This window comes from Crocodylus siamensis, chromosome 11, assembly GCF_052110815.1.
Source record: "Crocodylus siamensis isolate JL-2025a chromosome 11, ASM5211081v1, whole genome shotgun sequence".
Lineage (NCBI taxonomy): Eukaryota > Metazoa > Chordata > Crocodylia > Crocodylidae > Crocodylus > Crocodylus siamensis.
Window position 1 is genome coordinate 46,298,820 of NC_143405.1, and position 20,048 is coordinate 46,318,867.

General features: G+C 41.0%; 1 protein-coding gene across 8 annotated transcripts in view; it reads left to right on the top strand.

Annotated features, from left to right (window-relative positions):
* Positions 1-20,048, top strand: part of SLMAP (sarcolemma associated protein) — a 157,187-nt gene that overhangs the window by 70,689 nt on the left and 66,450 nt on the right. For all 8 annotated transcript variants that reach the window (XM_090021064.1, XM_090021062.1, XM_090021067.1 and 5 more), the window contains exons 5-8: positions 4,019-4,055; positions 8,973-9,035; positions 19,350-19,445; positions 19,813-19,884. In XM_090021064.1, coding sequence (XP_089877190.1) covers positions 4,019-4,055; positions 8,973-9,035; positions 19,350-19,445; positions 19,813-19,884 — 268 coding nt within the window. The remainder of the gene's footprint in view (positions 1-4,018; positions 4,056-8,972; positions 9,036-19,349; positions 19,446-19,812; positions 19,885-20,048) is intronic.

Below are 20,048 nucleotides of genomic sequence, written 5' to 3' on the forward strand. Positions count from 1 at the left end.
TAAAATTAGACTATTTTATGCTGAGCATCTAAGTGTTAAATTCTGATGATGGTAAATACAAATTTAAATATGTTAAATGATATACTTGTATAGAAATGTGTAACCTAACTTGCAAAATCTATGCCCATCTAGGCGTATGTAATCTAATAAATGATAAATGACTAAAGGCAGTATTGATGTGAAAGGGAGATTAGTGGAGTGAAGCTAGTTTCTGCTGAGTACCATACAAACCATCCAGACCAAATTTATTATCAGTAATACTGGTAATTTTTAACACTTGCGAGTCAAATATAAGTTAAAATAATTTATTTTTTATAAGCAAAATGGTGCTGTGTATTATCCAGTTGCTCAACAAGATGAATGTATAAAATAGGAATTTGGATCATAGCTGGGAACTTCTGTTAATGCAATTGAATTTATAAATAACCACATTTTGGAAAATGAGTAAGGATTTATATATTCACTAGTGTTACAGCTTTGTTAATTTACCCTTGCCAATCTAAATGTTTGAATGAGTTTCCAGCTTTTTAGTGCTGGTGAAAACATTAATTTTATGTTGATTAAAGTACTTTGGAAAATTAGTTTAGTAAATTATATGATTTTTGTCTTTCCTGTTAAGACTCTATGGTCTGCTGCTTATCAAGCAAGTTTTGAAAAAACTCTTTTCCTTCTCTACCTGAGAAACTAAAACCAAATTGGAAAAAGTAGCTACTGCCTTTAAAAGCTGGAGAAATTCAGTTTACATCAAAACAAAAAGCTTGTGTACCCTCTCTGAAAAAGATTCTCTTCTCTAATTTTTTATGTTGGATAAAATCCATTTGTGCTTTATACTACTATGCTATGCAACTCCTGCTGCTGCCTTTTATCTTTTTCCTGGTGCTCTTCTAGGCTTGTATGAAGCTCTGAGATCTATTCTGCTTCCCATTTTTGTAGTAAATTGGTGCTTCAGACCTTTCTGCTCTCACTTATGGGTAATGTGGCTGATATTTCATTTTTGCCTTTTACACTTCCAAAAGGATTACCACTTGGAGTTAAACTGCTTCTATTTGTTTCCTCCTTCAGAGAGTGAAGCCAGTTTCTGCCGAGTACCACGCAAACCATCCAGACCAAATTTCTTTTAGACTTGGGCTAGAATTTGAGAGGGTTTTCTAGATCTTTGTTGTTGACTCCTGTAATTGTGATAACTTTTTATAAAAATGATTTTAAGCATTTTTATATATTTTTATAAAGTTTGATATGGAAAATCTTTAAATAGTAAATTGTGAATTACAGATGTTGTCACTGTTTTATAAGGAGTTGTAATTGTATCTTAGTTTGCCTGTCACTGAGCTTCTTCATACTTGTTTCATTTGCTGTCTGTAGTTTATTAAAATATTTTACTTTGAGCTGTTACATGAAGATTCACACAGATAGGGGAAAAATGATTTGCTGGAGAAAAACTGATTTGGAATACATGTAAAATATTATGGAACACACATATAGCTTTTTACACATAAGTAATAATTTTGGTTCCTTAAATTTTTAATACTGTAGGTGGTAGTGGTAAGAATATTAATAGTTGTTTCAACACTGGAATTTTTTTTAAATTTGGCATTGTCTCTAATTTGGACAATAACTGAAAATTTTATGAGAGTTAATCTGCTTTTTAAAAAGGAAAGTGATAAATAAGCACTGAGGAAATATAGATAATTTTTGCATACATTGGCTGAAAACCATGATCTGCATATAATAGTATATGCTATATTTTCTTTGAAGAATTAATGCAATACTGTTTGGTTTTCATCAAACTTCACATGTATGCATTTTGTTGGTAAACACTGCTTTGTCACTTGTGTTTTGTAATATTTAAGAAAATTCTATACTTTAATCTGATCCAATAAGATTTGCATATTGTTGGTGAACTGCCTGTTGTTTCTAAATTATGTTAACATCTATTGTAATTAAAAAACACATTTCCCTAAAGAAATCAACATGTGAACCATTCTTGTTGTTCTGTAAGCACAGAAGGTAATTGAGGATGTAGTTCCTTTGCTGTATTCGTTCCTTTGGGTACTGATTGTGCTGAAATAGAAGTATATAAAATGGAACCAGATATCTTTCTCACTTAGGGGGTATCAGACTATTGGAACAGGCTAGCCAGAGAGGTTGTGGAATCTTCGTCCTCGGAGTTTTTAAGACCTGACTAGACAAAGACCTTGGCTGGGATGATCTAGTTGGGGCTGGTCCTGCTTTAAGCAGGGTGTTGGACTAGATGACCTCTTGAAGTCCCTTCCAACCTTAATTTTTTCTGATTCTGTGTGGGTTCTGCAGACATAAACTAAGCTATGTATGGACAGGACAGCAGGCGTTAAAGAAAAGCTTCCCCCCCCCCCAAGTTCAGTGGTTGCTTTAAACACCAGAATATAAGCAAAAAATTTTTGAAGCAGATGACTAGTACTGTAAATTTTAAATAATTGTTATTACTATTTTATGGGAAATTGTGCAGATATTTAAGCTTATCCACAGTATTTTGAGGTCTGATTGAAAAACAGCTCAAAGCTGCTTACAGATTTCTATTGACATCCATAGGCCATGGAGCCTTAGCAGTTTTTTGCCTAACTGTAGTAACTTCAAATTTCCCCGGTTCTCCATCAGTCCACTTATTTATACCAAATATTATTTTTTACGTTAGCAGCATGATTGAAATATGAAATATTTACATTGATTTTTATTGCCCTAATTGAGTTTTCCGCAAATTGATTTTAAAGAGTTCATGTGCACTGTGCAGCTCAGCATCTCAAGGTGCATAATAATGCAGTGCTGTTTTTTACAGCAGTTGTACTAGAGTAAATGTACATGCCATTCTTTTGATGAAGCTACTAGCATGAAAGTGAAGCATGGAGTAAATTTTCTTTATTTTTGTATCATAGGTACATAAGGAGAATATTAATATAATTCTCTGAAAATTATAAACATTCTTGTAGAATCGTATTTTGGGGGAAAAACACGGGGTGGGGAAACACTTTTTTGAATGTGTTTTAGGTCTTTAAGTTTGGCCTAATGAATGAAACAGAAACACAATTGCTATCACCTACACTGCATGCGAATGCTGCAGAGTTTTAAAGGCAGAGGAGCACACATAAATGAGCATCCCATTTTTGGAACTGTGCAGTTTCTTATCTTTAGCTTGTTTTTTGGGGGTTTTTTTCTCTCTCAACCAAACTAAGATAAGTTTGGGAACAGTCTTGAGGGTAGAAGGGACAAGACAAGACCTGTCTTTCTTTTACTTAAAAAAACCAAACAAGACAAGACAAAACAAACATAAAAAACCCCAACAACCTGGTGTTTGGAATAATTAGGCTTCTTTCTGTGTTTACCTGGTGCTTGCTTTTGACAGGGGCATTTTGCTTGTGGTGCCACCTTCCGCCTCTTACTGTGATGATCTTGGGAGGCTTCTTGTACACGTGTGTTCACTGATCAAAATGGCATTGGATGCCAGAGCACGTTGGCCCATATGATTCTCCTTGCTGATTCCTGAAGGACAGGAGCACAAATCTCACTGAATTCAAAGAGAAGTGTAAGCTCTGGCGAATTTGCTGCTGTTTCAATTCCCTACCAGCATCCTTTACCCCAACTGTCAACCTCTTATAATTGGTTGCTACTGGATACTTCACCACTATTTGTATTCCCTTGGAATGGCAAATTAACCAAAGCTTGCTTTTACTTATTTGGACTGTAAAAAATCAGATTTTTCTAAATGTTTTGTACTGTTTATTGTTAAAGTCATAAAAGTTTAGAGGATGCGTCATTGATTTGTTTATCATCAGTTTAGAATTGAAAGCAAGGATTTGAAAAACCTACTTCTACAACCTCATTTCACAAAAAGGAATTCAGCATGCACACCATAAAACATTGATTAGGTTAAATATTTAACAGGAGGTAAATACTTTGTGCATATTTGAACTACTTTTGTGTTCCATTTTCCTTTCATAATAGTACAATTTAAGACTTTATTATTTAATGTTTTCTTTTTTTTCAGTGTTATCCATGCTCCGTTACCAAGTCCTGTTGACAAGGTACGGTTTTTGCATCGTTAGTTTTCTCAGTTAAAAAGTATGAAAAAGGTAACAGAATGAGAGAAACCTAATTACTTTCTGAGATGCCACTCATTCAAAAATTTCACATGGTTTAATCTTTTGTTTATTATTTCTTAAACATAAATGTTGCTGAATCTCAAAATATCGTAATTATAGGGGTGGGTGCTCTGAGGTTTTTATACCAGTCATGATCTAAGCAAGTGAATACTGATTAGAAAGGGCTGTGGTAAAAGTTAATATTTGCTGTCATTGTATATTTCATGAACTAATAGGGAGTGTTAGATTTTATACATGAAAAATATTCCGTTACAACTTAGTATTGCCATAAAAAACTAAAACCTTCCTCAGCTGTTTTTGTTTACTGTGCAGTAATATACTGTCACATCACCAAAGTTGGCATGTTGGGGTTTGTTGAGGGTAATGCTTAAGTTTTTAAATAAATAAGTGTGTGTGTGTGTGTGTGTGTGTGGGCCTAAAGGAAAAATTAGAAAAAGATAATGCATGTTTTGCATTTGCTAGAAACCATAAAACAGCTGGTCAAGTGTGGGCACATTGGCAAAAAAACATGAAGAATGACATACTTGGATTAGTGGAAGACAGCAGGGCTATATGAAGCTACAAAGGTGGTAGCAAGAAGCTTGAATTGATGTAATAACACAAATTCAGGGAGAGATTAAAGAAGGGGGTTACAATGAACAAAATGAGGTACAAAGACGATTTGTGGTAGCATTTTGTACAGGTCGGAGTAAAGGTGAAGATGAGGGAAGTCAGAGAGGTAAATGCTTCAGGAATTAAGGCAGGATATTTAAATTAAAACTTAAGACAGTGTTAGCCCTTACTCGTTTTTTATTTTAATTGTTTTGAAACTTTTTGCTCAATGGATTTAAAGATGATATATATTTTAACCAGTCCAAATATAGCTTATTTGTTGACTTGACTTGTTGTCATTTGGAAGATATCTATGGAGTGTATGTATGTTCTTCAAGTCACTACCTGCTCTAAGCATAATTAGTGGGAAACTGGTCTCCCAGTTTCTTTCTGTTGCTCCTGTCTTTGAAAGCTGTCTTTTTCTCTGTGTTAGGCAATGCAACCTTCCATTTTTATGCATTCTTTAGTAGTATTTCCAGAACAAAACAAAAAAACTCAATTTAAATGTCTCTACTACTTCTGACATTTATTTGAATCATCAGGCATCGCAGAATGTGCATCTTTTGGGTAGGAAGTATTTCTACCCTGATTTGGAGAGAGGCATTCTGCGAAACATTGTGCTGCCTGTAAGTTATCTTCTGAGATGGTTCAAAGGGTCAGCCGAGCCCCACACCAAAATTTCTTTATATAAAATCAAACTTTTTGTTCTTTGTTGTACACAAAAAATATGTAGCAATGAGAACCTTACTCAAAATTTCTCACTAAAATATTTTTAACCTTTCATTTGAATTAGTCCACCTGTCTTCCTGTTATTTCATTTCATGTTTTTCCTTTCCTTTTAGCCTAACTATTATGCTGGGTGCAGTCAGGTTATATAAAATGTATGTTGAAAGACTTCTTACCTATTAAATAGACTGAATAAACATTACACTGAAGTTGATATATAAAAAAGGTTTTCTGCAAATCTGTGCATTTTCTTCATCCTTAATGAGGATTTTTAACTTCCCAGACACAGATTGGAGAGCAAATGCTACTAACGGTGGTAGGTCTTAGATATTTTGGATTGTGGTTAGTCTACAGCAGCACTAGGCGATCTTTTCTGCCAGTGGGTAGAATGACCCATCTCCAGTCAGAGGCAGGCAGGTGAGTAGATGCTACAACTTGCCTGCAGCTGATGCTTCTGTTTATAGTGGCACAGGGAAAGTGCCTGCAGCTGGCACTCCTCCCCAGGGCAGCAGGGAAAGAGGGTCTGATGCTGAAGCCCCCTGCTGCCAAAGTCCCACATCCATGGGCTGGATCCGGTGGCTCCACGTGTTTGTAAGTTTCCAATCCCTGTTCTACAGAGGTCTACAGTTGTGATCCCATCAGTTATAAATAAAAGGAAGACTCATAGGTGGGTTGATTAGAATAGGACTATGATCCACCAGTGTTGTTGGTGGATTAGGCAAGTTCATTCTAGTAGAGTAAGAAAAGTAGTATTCGTGCCACTGTGGGAAGTAGTACTGAAATCTCACCTGGAATACTATGTACAATGCTGGTCACCATGTTTAAGAAAATTAAATGAAACTGGAAGCAGGTGCAGAGAAAGAGCTACTAGGATGGAGAAGGACTACTAAGAAGGGGATTAGAGAGTATATCTTGGGAAAGAAGACTAAAGTAACTTGGCTTATTTGATTTTGCAAAGGGAGAGTTGGCAGGCTATGTGATTACACTGTGTCTGTACATTAAGAGGTAAACATCAGGGAGGGAGATAAGCTATTTTATGCGATAGGATAGTGTTGACACAAGAGCAAACTGACCATGAGAAATTGAAAATGGAATTTGGAGAAGGTTTCTAACCATCAAAGGAATGATGGTTCCTGGAACCATTCTGGAATGGCCTTCTAAAAGAATAGTAGCAACAAAAGAACTTAACCAGTTTTAAAATGAATGTCGCAAAGCCAAATGAGGTACCCTCAAAGCCCTGAATTTCTCCCTGCCATCCCATTGCTTGTCCCAAGGAACAGACCAAGATTTACCTTGGGATAACTCCTTATTCCCCTAAGCTTCAGCTCCGCTGTCGTTATACCAGACCCCACAGCTGTAGCAGGGGATCTTTGCCAGCTCCAGGTAATTTCCTCATGGGCTGTGAAAGAATTTTAGATCTCCCTTTCCATTGAATGGGCTACCCTGGAATATCACTTGCTCTGAGATCTCATCTTACCCCATGCAATCAATAAGAAATCAAAACAACAAAAGGATTTATTATTTAAGAGAAAAGAATTATGGATAAAAAAACTGACCATATAGTTTGAAGATAAAACAAAGGCAAATTTAAGGTCCTCACTATCTCAACTAGCTACCACCTAACCTGCAGCTTGATAATTATTTGGGCTGCTTGCAAAACCAGTGCCTGTCGCAAGGACATGCCGGGGGAGTGGATTGCAGCTCTGTCCTGGGCCCTGGCCTCAGCCCCAGCCCTGGCTAACCATCCTACTCCCGGACACTGCGCCCTGCCCATCTGTGACCCCATTACATGTGCCTGGCTGAGCATGCCCTTCCCACAGGCATCTGCCACTTGCATGCTTTGCCTGGTGCTTGCAGTGTTGGGTGTGGGGCAGGTGGGCTAGGGGCTGAGACAGCAGCCTGGGTCCAGTGATAGTGGCAGAGATGCTGGCAGTCAGTGCTGTAGCAAGGGTGGGTGAGTGGGGTGACCGCCCTGGACACTGAAGCGAGGGGGCGCCAACAGGCACTACCCAGCCAGGGCAGGATGTGGGACAGAGCCATGAGTGGCTCGCTTTGGGGAGGGGACACGGGAGAGGGCAGCTTCTGCTGCTGTATGTGCTCCCATGCAAGCATGGGGGCATGTCCCCCCTAGATATGTGCATGGGGCGAGGGCAGCTGCCACTGCAGGATTTGCCCAAGGTACCAAAATTTCTTACCATGGTACTGCTGGCAGAGGCAGCCAGAACTAGGAGGGTGGAGCAAACCAGTGCTGTGGGGGCTGCTGAGAAGCTGAGTCTGGCTGCCATGCCACCTGGCTCCACAGACTACAGTTCTCAGTGTGCCTGAAAGCTGTGTGCAGAGACAGGGTGGGCTGCGCTCCGTACCAGGCAGCACCTCTGCGCTTAGGGGCGGTGGGACCAGCCTCATGTGCCAAAGCCCAGGCTGCCACCCTCGCTGGGGCTGGGTGGGGCCATTAGCATGACAGGTTTATGAAAGAGATTGATTATAAGCAGGAATCCTGGTTTTCCCTCGATTAAAAATTGCAAATTCTCTGATTTAAAACCCCAAAATCTGTGATTAAAATGAAAGGCCACTATATATGCACGTATCAGTTGAACATAAGGTTTACTTGATCTGTTGACAATTTAAAGCAAATTGGAAGCCTACTAGTACCTCAATCACTATAATAAAATAAATTCTAAATACCTATAAATTTTGGTATTTGATTTTGGGTTTTTTTATCATGGAAAATCAGAGCTCTCCTTGTCCTCTTTGCTAACAATGCAGGTCCAGGCCTCTCACTCCCCCACCCCACATGCCCCAATCCCTTTGCAGCCCAGAGGGTGCAACCTGGCACGGCAGGGCAGAGCGGGGTTGCACAGGGAAGCTCCTTGCTTCTTTGATCTCCGCGCTGCCCTGGAGAGGTGTTCCCTGCTTGCATGGCAGCAGCAAGGGCAGTGGCATGCGGTTGTGGGCCCCGGGAGTGAGCGCAGTGGCAGGGAGCTGGTCCCACCCCCTGCCCCCCCTGGACAAGGTGCCCACGGCCCCGTCCCACTCCTCACCTGCTCATTCTGGCCCCAGGCCCCAAATCTCATGCACCACCCAGCTGGGCAGCACCCCCAGCCCTGCCCAACTCCCTCCCTCCCTATGGGGCCCTCAGTCTGCACCCCTCTGCCCCGCCAGACTTATGTGCAGGAGCTGATCTCTAGGCTACCTGGTGGCCCTGTACACTTAGCGCTGTGGCATTTGCATGTGTAAAACTGCTCAAAGAAACTTGAGTTTCAGTTCCAGTAGTGCCATGGTCTGCTATCCAATATGTATAGCACAATGGGGCCTCATTCCTGACTGAAGTTTGTAAGTGATACTAAAATACAAAAGAATAGTAATAATAGAATAGTAAAGGACTAATAGAAAAGAAATTGTAGATGATAAACTTTCTCATAAAAATATTTTATTTTCTAGACATTTAAATGATTTTTTTTTTTTTTTAATTATCTGAGTTTGTAGAGTATCCAACACAGTTTTGATCCTTTCATTTCACAGGTTGCTGCTAACACTCCCAGTATGTACTCTCAGGAACTGTTTCAGCTTTCACAATATCTACAGGTAATTTTTTTAATGTTAAGATTCTGGGTCATTAATTTGACAGTTCTGTGCAGCAAAGTACTTGAATTTTGTTCAGTATCTAAATGTTGTATATTTGTTATACTTGTGCATTTCCATTCAGAATGCAATTTTATAAACAGTGACAGGTAAGAACTAACTGCTTGTTCCCTCAAACAGCATAAAAAGTGTATGGGAGTTGCACTTGTATGTTGTTACCTGTGTGAATATATATATTACAGATAATATAGCAGCATCTGGCTTGCACGTGGTCAGATTCATAGAGGGTCAGATCCACTGATAGCTATCAAATGAAACAGTTCTCTGACATCCCTAAACCAAAAATGGCCGATGCCAGAGAGGGTTAGACAAGGGATGGACCAGTGATTCTCAGCCAAGGTACCGCAGCAGCCTAAGGTGCCTTGAGATCCTGTTGGGGGTGCTGTGAAGTACCATACAGCATTAGCACTGTTACGTGTGCAAACATGATTCCCAAAATAAAACCCAGAGAGATCAACTTGGAATATATAGTGCTAACGGGTTCTGATCTGTTTTGGTCTTTTACATTCTCTGCAAAAGAAGGATTGGCTTTATTATTTTTTGTAGTAAACAATTCAGGTGAAAACTGTGAGCTGGCATTTTCCAAGGGGTGCTTGAGTCTGTTGAGGAGTGCTTTGAGTCTAAAAATGTTGAGAACCACTGTATTAGACAAACTCTGTACATATGTTTTCCATCTAAAGCAGTAGTTTTTCAACCTTTTATTCATATGTGGACCCATAAAATTTATAATGGAGGTGTGGACCCATTTGGAAATTTTAAATGGTGGTGTGGATCCCTATGTAAATTCATATAATTTTGATTGATCATAGCCATCTTTTGTGGACCACTTATCTAAAGATCTGCAACTTTCTACTCTGGAAAACAAGACCCAGTATGGCATTTATGTTGTTAGCATGCAGTTTGTAGTGCTGACAATTGATATTGAAACTTCCTGCTTTAGATGGGAATGTCTGAAGACTACTGCTTCTTCAAAAACCCTCCTTGTGTTTTTCCACTTATGTGACTGCCTGAATTACAGACTGGGTGTCAGTATAATTTCTGTCTTCTGCAGTCTCACTCAAAATAGAGAAGTCAGGCAAAAAAAAAGTTCTCAGTGTATTGGGGGAAAAAAAACCCAAGGGACAAATAAATTTATGTTCATGTACTGTGTTGTCTTTTATTTCTATCTCTTCCCAAAGTGAACATCAGATTAATGCACTTGACTCTTCTGGGGGCATGGTTAATGGTTATAAATATACTTTTTATGGATATCTAGAAATTATTTAGCTCTTCAGCTGAGCTGTTATGTCTCTTTCACTCATGTACTGAAATTGGATCTCCTAATAATTGTGTTTCTCTTGAAGATTTAGCTTTTGGAATACCAGCACTTGTGGAATTCTCTCACTTGTATTGCTGTTAATAATTTTGCTGCTATCTACTCCAGGCTCTTTGCCCATTTTAGGATATACTACTGCAGTAGTTTCCATGTACCAATTAAATGCAGCTTGTAGTAATGTTTACTGACTAACTGATTGTAGCTTCACTCTGTCTAGTACTCTTACTGGTAACCATGACATTTTTAAATAGCAAATAATTCAGCCTCAACGTACACGCCTTTTAGCATTCTTACTTTTTTGGTGGGAAGAAAAAGGAATAATAGGGAGGAGTACAAGAGCACTGCTTGGGCTTGCAGGGGTGAAGTCAGGAAGGCCAAAGCACAATTGGAGGAGTCCAGGAGAGCTGGGTGGACTTCAAAGAAGTCTTACTGAGAGCGCAGGAACAAATCATCCTGATGTACAGGAACACTAGCTGGTATGGCAGAAGACCAGCTTGGCTTAGCAGGGAACGCTACAGTAAACTAAATCACAAAAAGGAAGCTTATAAGAAGCAGAAACTTGGACAAATAACTAGGGAAGAATTTAAGAATATTGCTCAGGCATGCAGGGATGAAGTCTGGAAGGTGAAAGTGCAATTGGAGTTGCAGCTAGTAAGGGACATGAGGGTAACAAGAAGGGCGTCTACAAGTATTTCGGTAACGAGAAGATCAGGGAAAGTGATCAGGGAAAGTGGCTCCCTTACTGAATGGGGGAGGCAGCCTTGCGAGAGAGGATGCAGAAAAGGCTGAAATGCTCAGTGCCTTCTTCCCCTAAGTCTTCACAGGCAAGGTCAGCTCCCAAACTACTGCACCAGGCAGCATAGTTCAGGGCGGAGATGTGCATCCAACAGTGGCGAAAGAACAGGTTAGGGACTATTTGGAAAAGCTGGACGTATACAAGTCTATGGGGCCGAGGGTGCTGGGAGAGTTGGCTAGTGAGATTGCAGAGCCACTGGTCATCATCTCTGAAAACTCATGGTGTTCAGGAGAGGTCCTGGATGATTGGAAAAGGGCAAACGTATATTCAAGAAAGGGAAGAAGGAGGATCCAGGGAACTACAGATGCATCAGCCTCACGTCAAGCCCAGAAAAATCATGGATCAGGTCCTCAAATAATCCATTTCTAAGCACTTAGAGGAGAAGAAGGTGATTAGGAACAGTCTGCATGGATTCACCAAGGGTAAGTCATGCCTGACCAACCTGATCGCCTTCCATGATGAAGTGACTGGCTCCATGGCTGTGGTGAGACCATAGATGTGGTTTTTGATACGGTCTCCCACAACATTCTCTCAGGCAACCGAAGGAAGTGCAAGCTTGATGAATAGACTGAAGGTGGACAGAAAACTGACTGGAGCATCGGGCTCAGAGGGTAGTAATCAGTGGTTCCATGTCTAGTTGGCAGCCAGTATTGAGTGGAGTGCCCCAGTGGTCAATGATGGGACTGGTTTTGTTCAAAATCTTCATCGATGCCCTGGAAGATGGGATGGAGTGCACACCCTCAATGAGCTTGCAGATGACACCAAGCTGGGGGGGTAGTAGATACTCTGAAGGGTAGGTCTAGGATTCAGAGTGACCTAGGCCAAAAGGATTGGTCCAAAAGAAATCTCAAGAGGTTTAACAAGGACAAGTGCAAAGTCTTGCACGTAGTATGGAACAATCCCATGCACCAGTACAGGCTGGGGGTTGACTGACTGGGCAGTAGCTCTGCAGAAAAGAACCTGGGGGTCCCAGTGGACAATAAGCTGAATGTGAACCAACAGTGTGCCCACGTTGCAAAGAAGGCTCATGGTAAACTGGGCTGCATTGGTAAGAGTGTTGCCAGCAGGTCAAGGGAAGCACTTACCCCAGCCCCAGCTGCAGCAACTCCAGTAGCTGCTGGCACTAGTTGCTGGCAGCCACTGGGCTTTACTGTGTCCCGTGCCCCCCAGGGCTCTGCTTGTCCCCACTCGCTCCAGCTCCTGCTGCAGCTTTCCTGGGAACAGCCGATGCTGGTTCCCTGTAGCCACTAGGCTGCACCATGCCCTGGTGCTGGCAGCTGGCGCCGGCAGCTCCCAGAGCCGCTGCAGCCAGGGCTGGGTTGGAGACTGGCAGAGCACCGGGAAGAGCCTGGAGCCCCTGAGCGTGTAGCGGCCACTGGCCCCAGCCTGCTTTTGTCTGGCTGCAGGCGACTGCCCACTCTTGCTGCAGCCCAGGGAGTGACGGACACTGCCTGCTTGCAGCTGCTGAGCTTTGCCATGCTGGGGGGTTCTCGGCACAGTGCCTCCGGGGAAGCAGAGCCCTGGCGGGGTTTGGGGCATGGCGCAGCCCAGCAGCAGCTCCTGGAGCTGCTGCAAGTGAGTGCTGTGCCTTGCACCACCCAGGGCTCCACTTATCCATGCTCACCCCAGGTGGTCCTGGGAGCAGCCAGCAGGGGAACCTATCCCTATTTGTCGCATTATAAAGTAGGTTTGCTTGACACACATTTGATTTATGCGGCATTCTCCAGGAATGCATGTTCTGCATAAATCAAGGGAAACCTGTATTATAATTATTAAGTGAAAAAGTTGTATACAATATTAAGTAGGGCCTCCTGAGTTTGTTTGCACAGGGTCCACTAGGGGGTTAATCTGGGCCTGAGTGTGTTCAGTTCTGGACCCATTACAGAAAGGATGTGGACAAATTGGAGGGAGTTCAGCGGAGGGCAACAGAAATGGTGAGGGAGCTGGGGGGACATAATTTCATGGTTGGTAGGGTCGGAAGGAACCTGAGCAGATCATCAAGTCTGACCCCCTGCCCTGGGTAGGAACAAGTGCTGGGGTCAAGTGACCCCAGCAAGGTGATTATCTATGACATGACTTCTAAGGAAAGACTGAGGGAACTGGGCTTATTTAGTCTAGAGAAGAGGAGACAGGATTTAATAGCAGCCTTCAACTACCTGAAGTGGGGGTTCAAAAGAAGGTGAAACTGAACTGTTGTCAGTGGTGGTAGATGACAGAACAAGGAGCATGGTCTCAAGTTGCAGCAAGGGAAGTTTAGGTTAGGTGTTAGGAAGAATTTTCTCACTTGGAGGGTAGTAAAACACTGGAACAAGTTACCCAGAGAGGTGGTAGTAGCTCCATGCTTGGAGGTTTTTTAAGGCCCAACTTGACAAAGCTTTGGCTGGATGATCTAGTTGAAGGTGGTCCTGCTTTGAGCAGGCAGTTGGACTAGATGACCCCTTGAGGTCCCTTCCAACCCTAATTTTCTATGATTCTATGATATAGAGATTTGTTATAATAAATGTGTCTCAGATTTCAGCTATTCTTAAGGAAGTACTTCCTGCTTTGGATGAAAATATGTATATTGGTTGTATGAGATCCTCTGCGTCTGTCTTCTCATATCACTTAGAGTGAATACTATTGAAGTTTTTATCTTCATTTAAAGAAGATAGACATCCTGAATCTTGTTATAGCAAGAATCAAGCAGTTCTTTCTTGTGTTCAGTATGAATTTATATTTTAATTTTAGTGTTATGCAAACCAAACTACTTAAATGCATAAAAATACATTTTTACTCTTGTATTATCCTTTTTAAAATGGCTTTGAAAAATAGAACCACTTATTCAAAAGTGGTCATACTCCCTTTTTGTGAAAAGAGATTTTCTCCTTATTTTGTCTTAATCACATAATAAAAAGTCATTTGGCAGGAAAGCGTGAAAAAAAATCACATCGACTGGAATAAATTATATAGACCTGTTAATATTGTTCTTTTCAGAGTAATTTGATGTTGTAATTTTCCCTTGTCCCCTTTCTCATGCATCTCTTGTACTTCCCAGTTCTCTCCTTACTGGTTATTGTTTTGTTTACGCTGTGCTTAATCTTCAAATAATCTATTAAATCCTGATGCTACTATATTGCTAGTCTGTCTGTTTTCCAATTGGCACTTTGGGAAGCACCTTTGATTATCCTTCCAGATGGGCTGATTTTTTTAGGAGTGCTGCTAATTCAACCAAGTTGCATGAAGTTTTGCTTTTTCTGATCCCCACCCCGCCTCCAGTGAGCAAAACATTTAAATGTTAGGAGTGACAAGATGTATTCCTCCCCCACTTTTTTGTATACAAAGCTGTACTTATGCAAGATCCAAGCCGTTAAAGTGGGTCTTCAGATACTTCTGAAGAATCCTGCGCAGGGGAAGAGAACATCATCTGGTCTCTGCTAAAATGTTGGAATCCTGTTTTATAGCCCAACTTCAATGTACATGTCACTAAGTAGGCTCAGTGACATTTCCTTTGCACCCAAGAATAACTTAGTTGGTCTCACTTTGGAAATAATTGCCATTGCTTCTTAATCAGCTCCATTGAAACGTAACGCTCCTTTCCTGTGGGAATTGACTATACTGCCTTTGCTTGCCTAAAAACAGAAGACTTGGACATGTAACGTGAAGCAATATCATCTGACTAGCAGAACCACTAACAATTTCATCTTCAGTATTAGGGTTTACCTAGCAAATGTCTTCAATATCTACAGAGAAGATTTAGATAATTCCTGTTAAATTTTGTGAACACTGCAAATCCACTTAGAGATAATGGATTCAGATTGTTACAGAGTAACTGATCTCCTTACAGCATAAGACTTCTAAATTTTGTTCTCAAAAACTACTCTTCTCATGAGAATAAACTTTCCAGAAATGTAGTTAAATTACAGGTCTTGGTAAGTATTTCATGTATTGATTTTTATGCACATACTTGGTTGTGCAAATGTGCATACATACAGAAAGTTATGTTAATTGTCCTTGCAGATGCTTTGGAAATCCGAGTCAGTCAAAAATCATTTCCGAGTTTGTGGTACACTCTTAAGATGTAATGGTGTATGCTCCAAACGTAATTGATTAGAGGAGGATAAATGGCACCCCCTAGTGGTTTTACACAAACTTATTAGATTATTTAATTTCTAGTTACACAAGTAGGCTGATTTATCACTACTTTTCTTTTCATGTGAACTTTATTATAATCCAATTAGGCAGGATGTCAACTGTAAATGTGCTGTGAGAGGTGTTCCTGCAGAGCACTTAAGCCCTAATTTATCTTTCATGTATGTTGGTTTTACTTTTGTCTTGAACAATTACTCCTCGTTTAGAGAAATGAGTCTCCTTGGGTTTGTTAAATACATTACAGTATTTTATTATTTCCTGTTTTAGCATCCAGCTATAAAACCAGCACTTTTCTGAGGCTTAGTTAAAATTTTTACCTTTGTTTTCCCCCTTCTGTAACATTTTCACTCCTGTTTTCTTACTGTAGGAATCAAAATTTGGGGGTGGAAATTAGGAGAACCAGAAAGGGAGCTGTCTACCAGGCCAAGAGTTAATTTTCTCCAAGCTTAGCTCTTTAATAATGAGATCTGTGTCTTCATGGAGTTAACCTTGTTTTGTGTACTCTTTCTGCTTATTTTAAACTTGGCATTGGACTACTTAACCCTTGAATTTCCTTCACAGGATTGGATGCTGACATGCTTAACAGCTTATATAGGTCAAATCTATCACCCTAGAAATGATAGTTTCATTTACTGAGAGACCTCAACATGGGAGCCACCAAATGAAGCACATGTAGGTGTATCTACGCTGGTTATGTGACATAGATGAGAAGGCATGCTGCTGAGCATACCTCACTTATCTGCTTCTGCTCACAGGCATCAAACCTGGAAGGACAATAAAGAAGCTGATTTGAGGGAGCTCCCTCAGGTTCTGGCATACTGGAGTGTGGTAGGGGGATGCCCCCAGGGTAGTTTTGCTACTGCATTTCTCAATTTGGTGTGTTTTAACAAGGAGCAGATGGGCAAGATGTACTTAGGAGCATCCTTCCTGAAATCACAGTGCATGTGTAGACAGGCTCATAGTGTCAGTATAAATCTTTTTCGAGACAGTGTGTGGAATAAATGTCTCTGAATGTAACTTTTGTGAACTGTGTATTTTCCATTTACCCATAACTTTACCTGATTTGTTTTTAGTTTACTTGTCCCATTTATATCTTGTTTACCTTGACTAAGGCAGAGACTGTGACCCTTCGTTGTATATGTGCAGTGTCTATCACTGTTGCATTGTGTTAATGCTTAGATGTTTCTGTCGAGGCTCTTTTCTAAAGAGTTTCTTATTTGTTTGTCATTAGAGGGTGGAAACACAATACTGTACTTCATATATTTTTACTTTTGAAAACTTTATTTTAAGCCATGCACAGAATCTTTTATACAAGTATAATATTATGCTTATATATAACAATAATATTATACAAGTATAATATTATGCTTATATATAACAATATGTAAAATATTACCTACGTATATACTACTATAAATCAAAATTCGTCATTAATAAATGAACTGCCTGGGGAGAGGATCCAAGTTGTGGTCTGCTACCATGTTGTATATTTCTGTTACGGTACACTGAACACAACACTGAACTCTTATTACTTTTGAATAAAATGAGAATAACTCAAATTAGGAAATACACATTTCACTAGAAGAGGGGAACAGTATGGAACAAATCCAGATTTAAAAATGTGCAAGAATAATTTCCATGCAATTCTGATAATTATGTAAAAAGGAGGGTCGCTTGGACATCCAGTGGTCATTTGTTCAGGCATGTCATTTGTGAAATTTTACAAATCTGCGTGGTCATAGCTAAATTGCTGTTGGACACTCTGCTTGATAATGTTGTATGGTAACTATACAGAGGACCAACAGAATTTGCTTCTTACAAGAGGTAACCTTTTAATAAAAGGTTAAAATAGCAATGGTTTCTTTGGGAATATTTTTGAAGACAGTGATATCTAGTGGAGGTGCTAGCAATAGGCCTGTATGAATAGGGAAGTATTTGATTTGATTTCAAATTCGGCAGATTCAGAGGACAGTGATTCGATTCGGATCACTGTCCTGAATCGATTCGGCTGAATTGGCTTCGGAAGATTTGGTGCTGATTCAGAAAGATTTGGTGTTTTGGATCAGCCAGGGAGAGGCAGGCACAGCCAGGCAGCCATACCTGCTTCTACCTGGGCTGGGAAGATGCAGGAGAAATCCCCATGGCTACCCTGCCTGGCCCCAGCCTAGTCCTGGCACTTTAAAAAAAAAAAAAAAAAAAAAAAAGGCGCCCCACATTCACCAGATTGGCAGCAGTAATGGGGCCTCTGGGAGCTCATGGTAGAGCTGTGGGGGGCAGTGGGGATCACCCTCCCCCCACCTGGCACCCATGCACCAGTTGTCGCATTGTGAAGGTCCAGCGCAGCTCAGCAGGGCGCCATGCACAGTCTGGGAGCTCAGGCCGCTAGGGCTGAGTGCTGCCAGGCTCTGGTTGACAGGTGGAGCTGCCCCAGTTCCTGGACAGCATGTGGCACCTACCGAGCCACACTGCACCTGTGCAGGCTGTGACTGCAGGGGGAGAGATGTTCGCTGCCCCCCACTGCCTCATGCTGCGGCCATGAGCCTTCAGAGGCCCCAGCTAGAATCTGTGAGTATGGGGCTTTTTTTGAAGAGCCAAGAGGCTCAACCAGGCAGAAGCTGGGGCTGGGGAGGGCTGCTATGGGGGCTTCTCCCACAGCTCCTCTGGCTGTGCCTAGATCTCCCTGGGTTGGGGGAGCTGTGGGGCCTATGCTCTCCTGCCGCTTGCCCAGCTGGCGTGGGACCAGGGGGCATAGCCCCTGCTCCCAGTGCTGCCATGCCTTCATCAGCTGTGGGAGTAAGGGCTTTGCCCTGCTGCTGTTTGCCAGCTGGCACAGAAGGGTGCAGGATGTGGGTGTACCAGCGCTGGGACCAGGGGCTGTGCCATGCTGCCGCTTGCCCCCCTTCCTCCTGGAGTGAGCCACACCTGTATCATGCACCATACCCTGTCCTGGCTGGGCAAGCGGCAGCAGGGCAGAGCCCCTGCTACCAGCACTGACTTGCCTCCATCCCATGCCCCCCCCCCCAACCTTCCTGAGTAACATGCCCCCCCTGCCCTGGCTGGGCAGCTTGTCCCAGCCCCAATCCCTCCCTCCCTCCCCGACATCCCTTCCCTCCCCAGTCTGCCAACCCCAACATATTTACTAGCTGGAGGCAGCTGTATCAGTTGCCTGTTTAGTCTATGGCCAAATCTTTTTGGAAGCTTTTCTGAATCATTTCAGATGCTTCAAATCTGTTTGAAGCTTTTACTTGGTCTCCTGATTTGATTCAGATTCAGAGATTCAGTCCTCGAATTGGGCCAGATCTCCAAATCGAATTGGCTACTGAAGCTTTGCACAGCCTTTGCTACCAACTGTCAACTTAAGAAATTCTGGCACAGGCTTAATTTAAAAATATAACTTTTCTGTGGATTTGCTTTTTCTTTTTGCATCATTTTAGATCCCATCATGAACTCATATGCATGATAAGAGTAAATAACAAAATGCAGTGATATTATTACTGTTTCCCTTATGAGTATGGGCTGGACTAGAAGGTAACGCCTGCTACTTATTAATGTAACCTAACTTTTTTCTAAAGCATGTACTTGGAATATAACTTTAACATTGTTGTAAAATTTCACTTCTGAAAAAGAAAAATCAATTTCTGTTCCACTATTTCCAGCATTAACTCTCAATCACTTTTAATAGGACTTTGCCTGAAGTTGTTAAAATTATAGGAATAATTTATTCGTTCTTTGTCACAGAATATATTTACAACACATGTGGTAGTGATTTGAAACTGAAACCCTTAAGAATATAATCTTGTTGGCCACCATCTTTGTTTCCTCATCCTCAGAAATAAGTATAAATAAAATGAATATAAATGTTCTCATTTTGCCATAATTTTAAATAATGTTTGAACATACAGTTTATATTGTCTGCCAGTCATCTTTCCCCCCTTTTCAACTTAACAGTGTTTTGATACCTTCTCCATTTGTTTCTGTTGTTCTTAATTTAAACTGTTGGTTTGTGTGTTCATCGTAGGAAGCCTTACATCGGGAACAAATGTTGGAACAGAAGTTGGCCACCCTTCAGCGACTGCTCGCTGTCACGCAGGAAGCTTCAGATACTAGTTGGCAGGTATCTGCATGGTTTCTTTTCATTTTTAGCCCTAAAAGAATTAATATACATGGGCTATAAATCATCACTGGCAACTTATAACTAATTTTAACTAGGAAAAATTTAAAGCAGAATGACTGAAGGCTTAAAACTGGCTCTTTCCAACTTGGTTTAAGAGACAACATTTTTAATTGATGAAGTAACATGGTGAATATCTGTGTTAGAACTAATCATTGCTCTTAATCCAGTAAACTGAAGGTTTCTAAGGGAATTTCTGCATCTTTTTCAAAATGTTACTGTTATGAACATTATTGAGATGCTCACTGTTGGGTTTTTTTGCTTTCTAAAATATGTTGTCTTAATTTGAATATATTACTTTTTCCAACAGGCTTTAATAGATGAAGACAGGCTGCTATCACGACTAGAGGTTATGGGAAACCAATTACAAGCTTGTTCAAAAGTATGTCAGTTTTTTTGGACTGGTTGTATAGTTTTTAGAAATACTGAACCACAGCCCTCTGGAACCATTTTAAAGTGAAATAGTGGTACTAAATCAAACTTTCAGTGCAGTTTTGAAATTTCAAATGGGGTTTGCAAAGGTTCACACTGAACTGTTTCATTAAG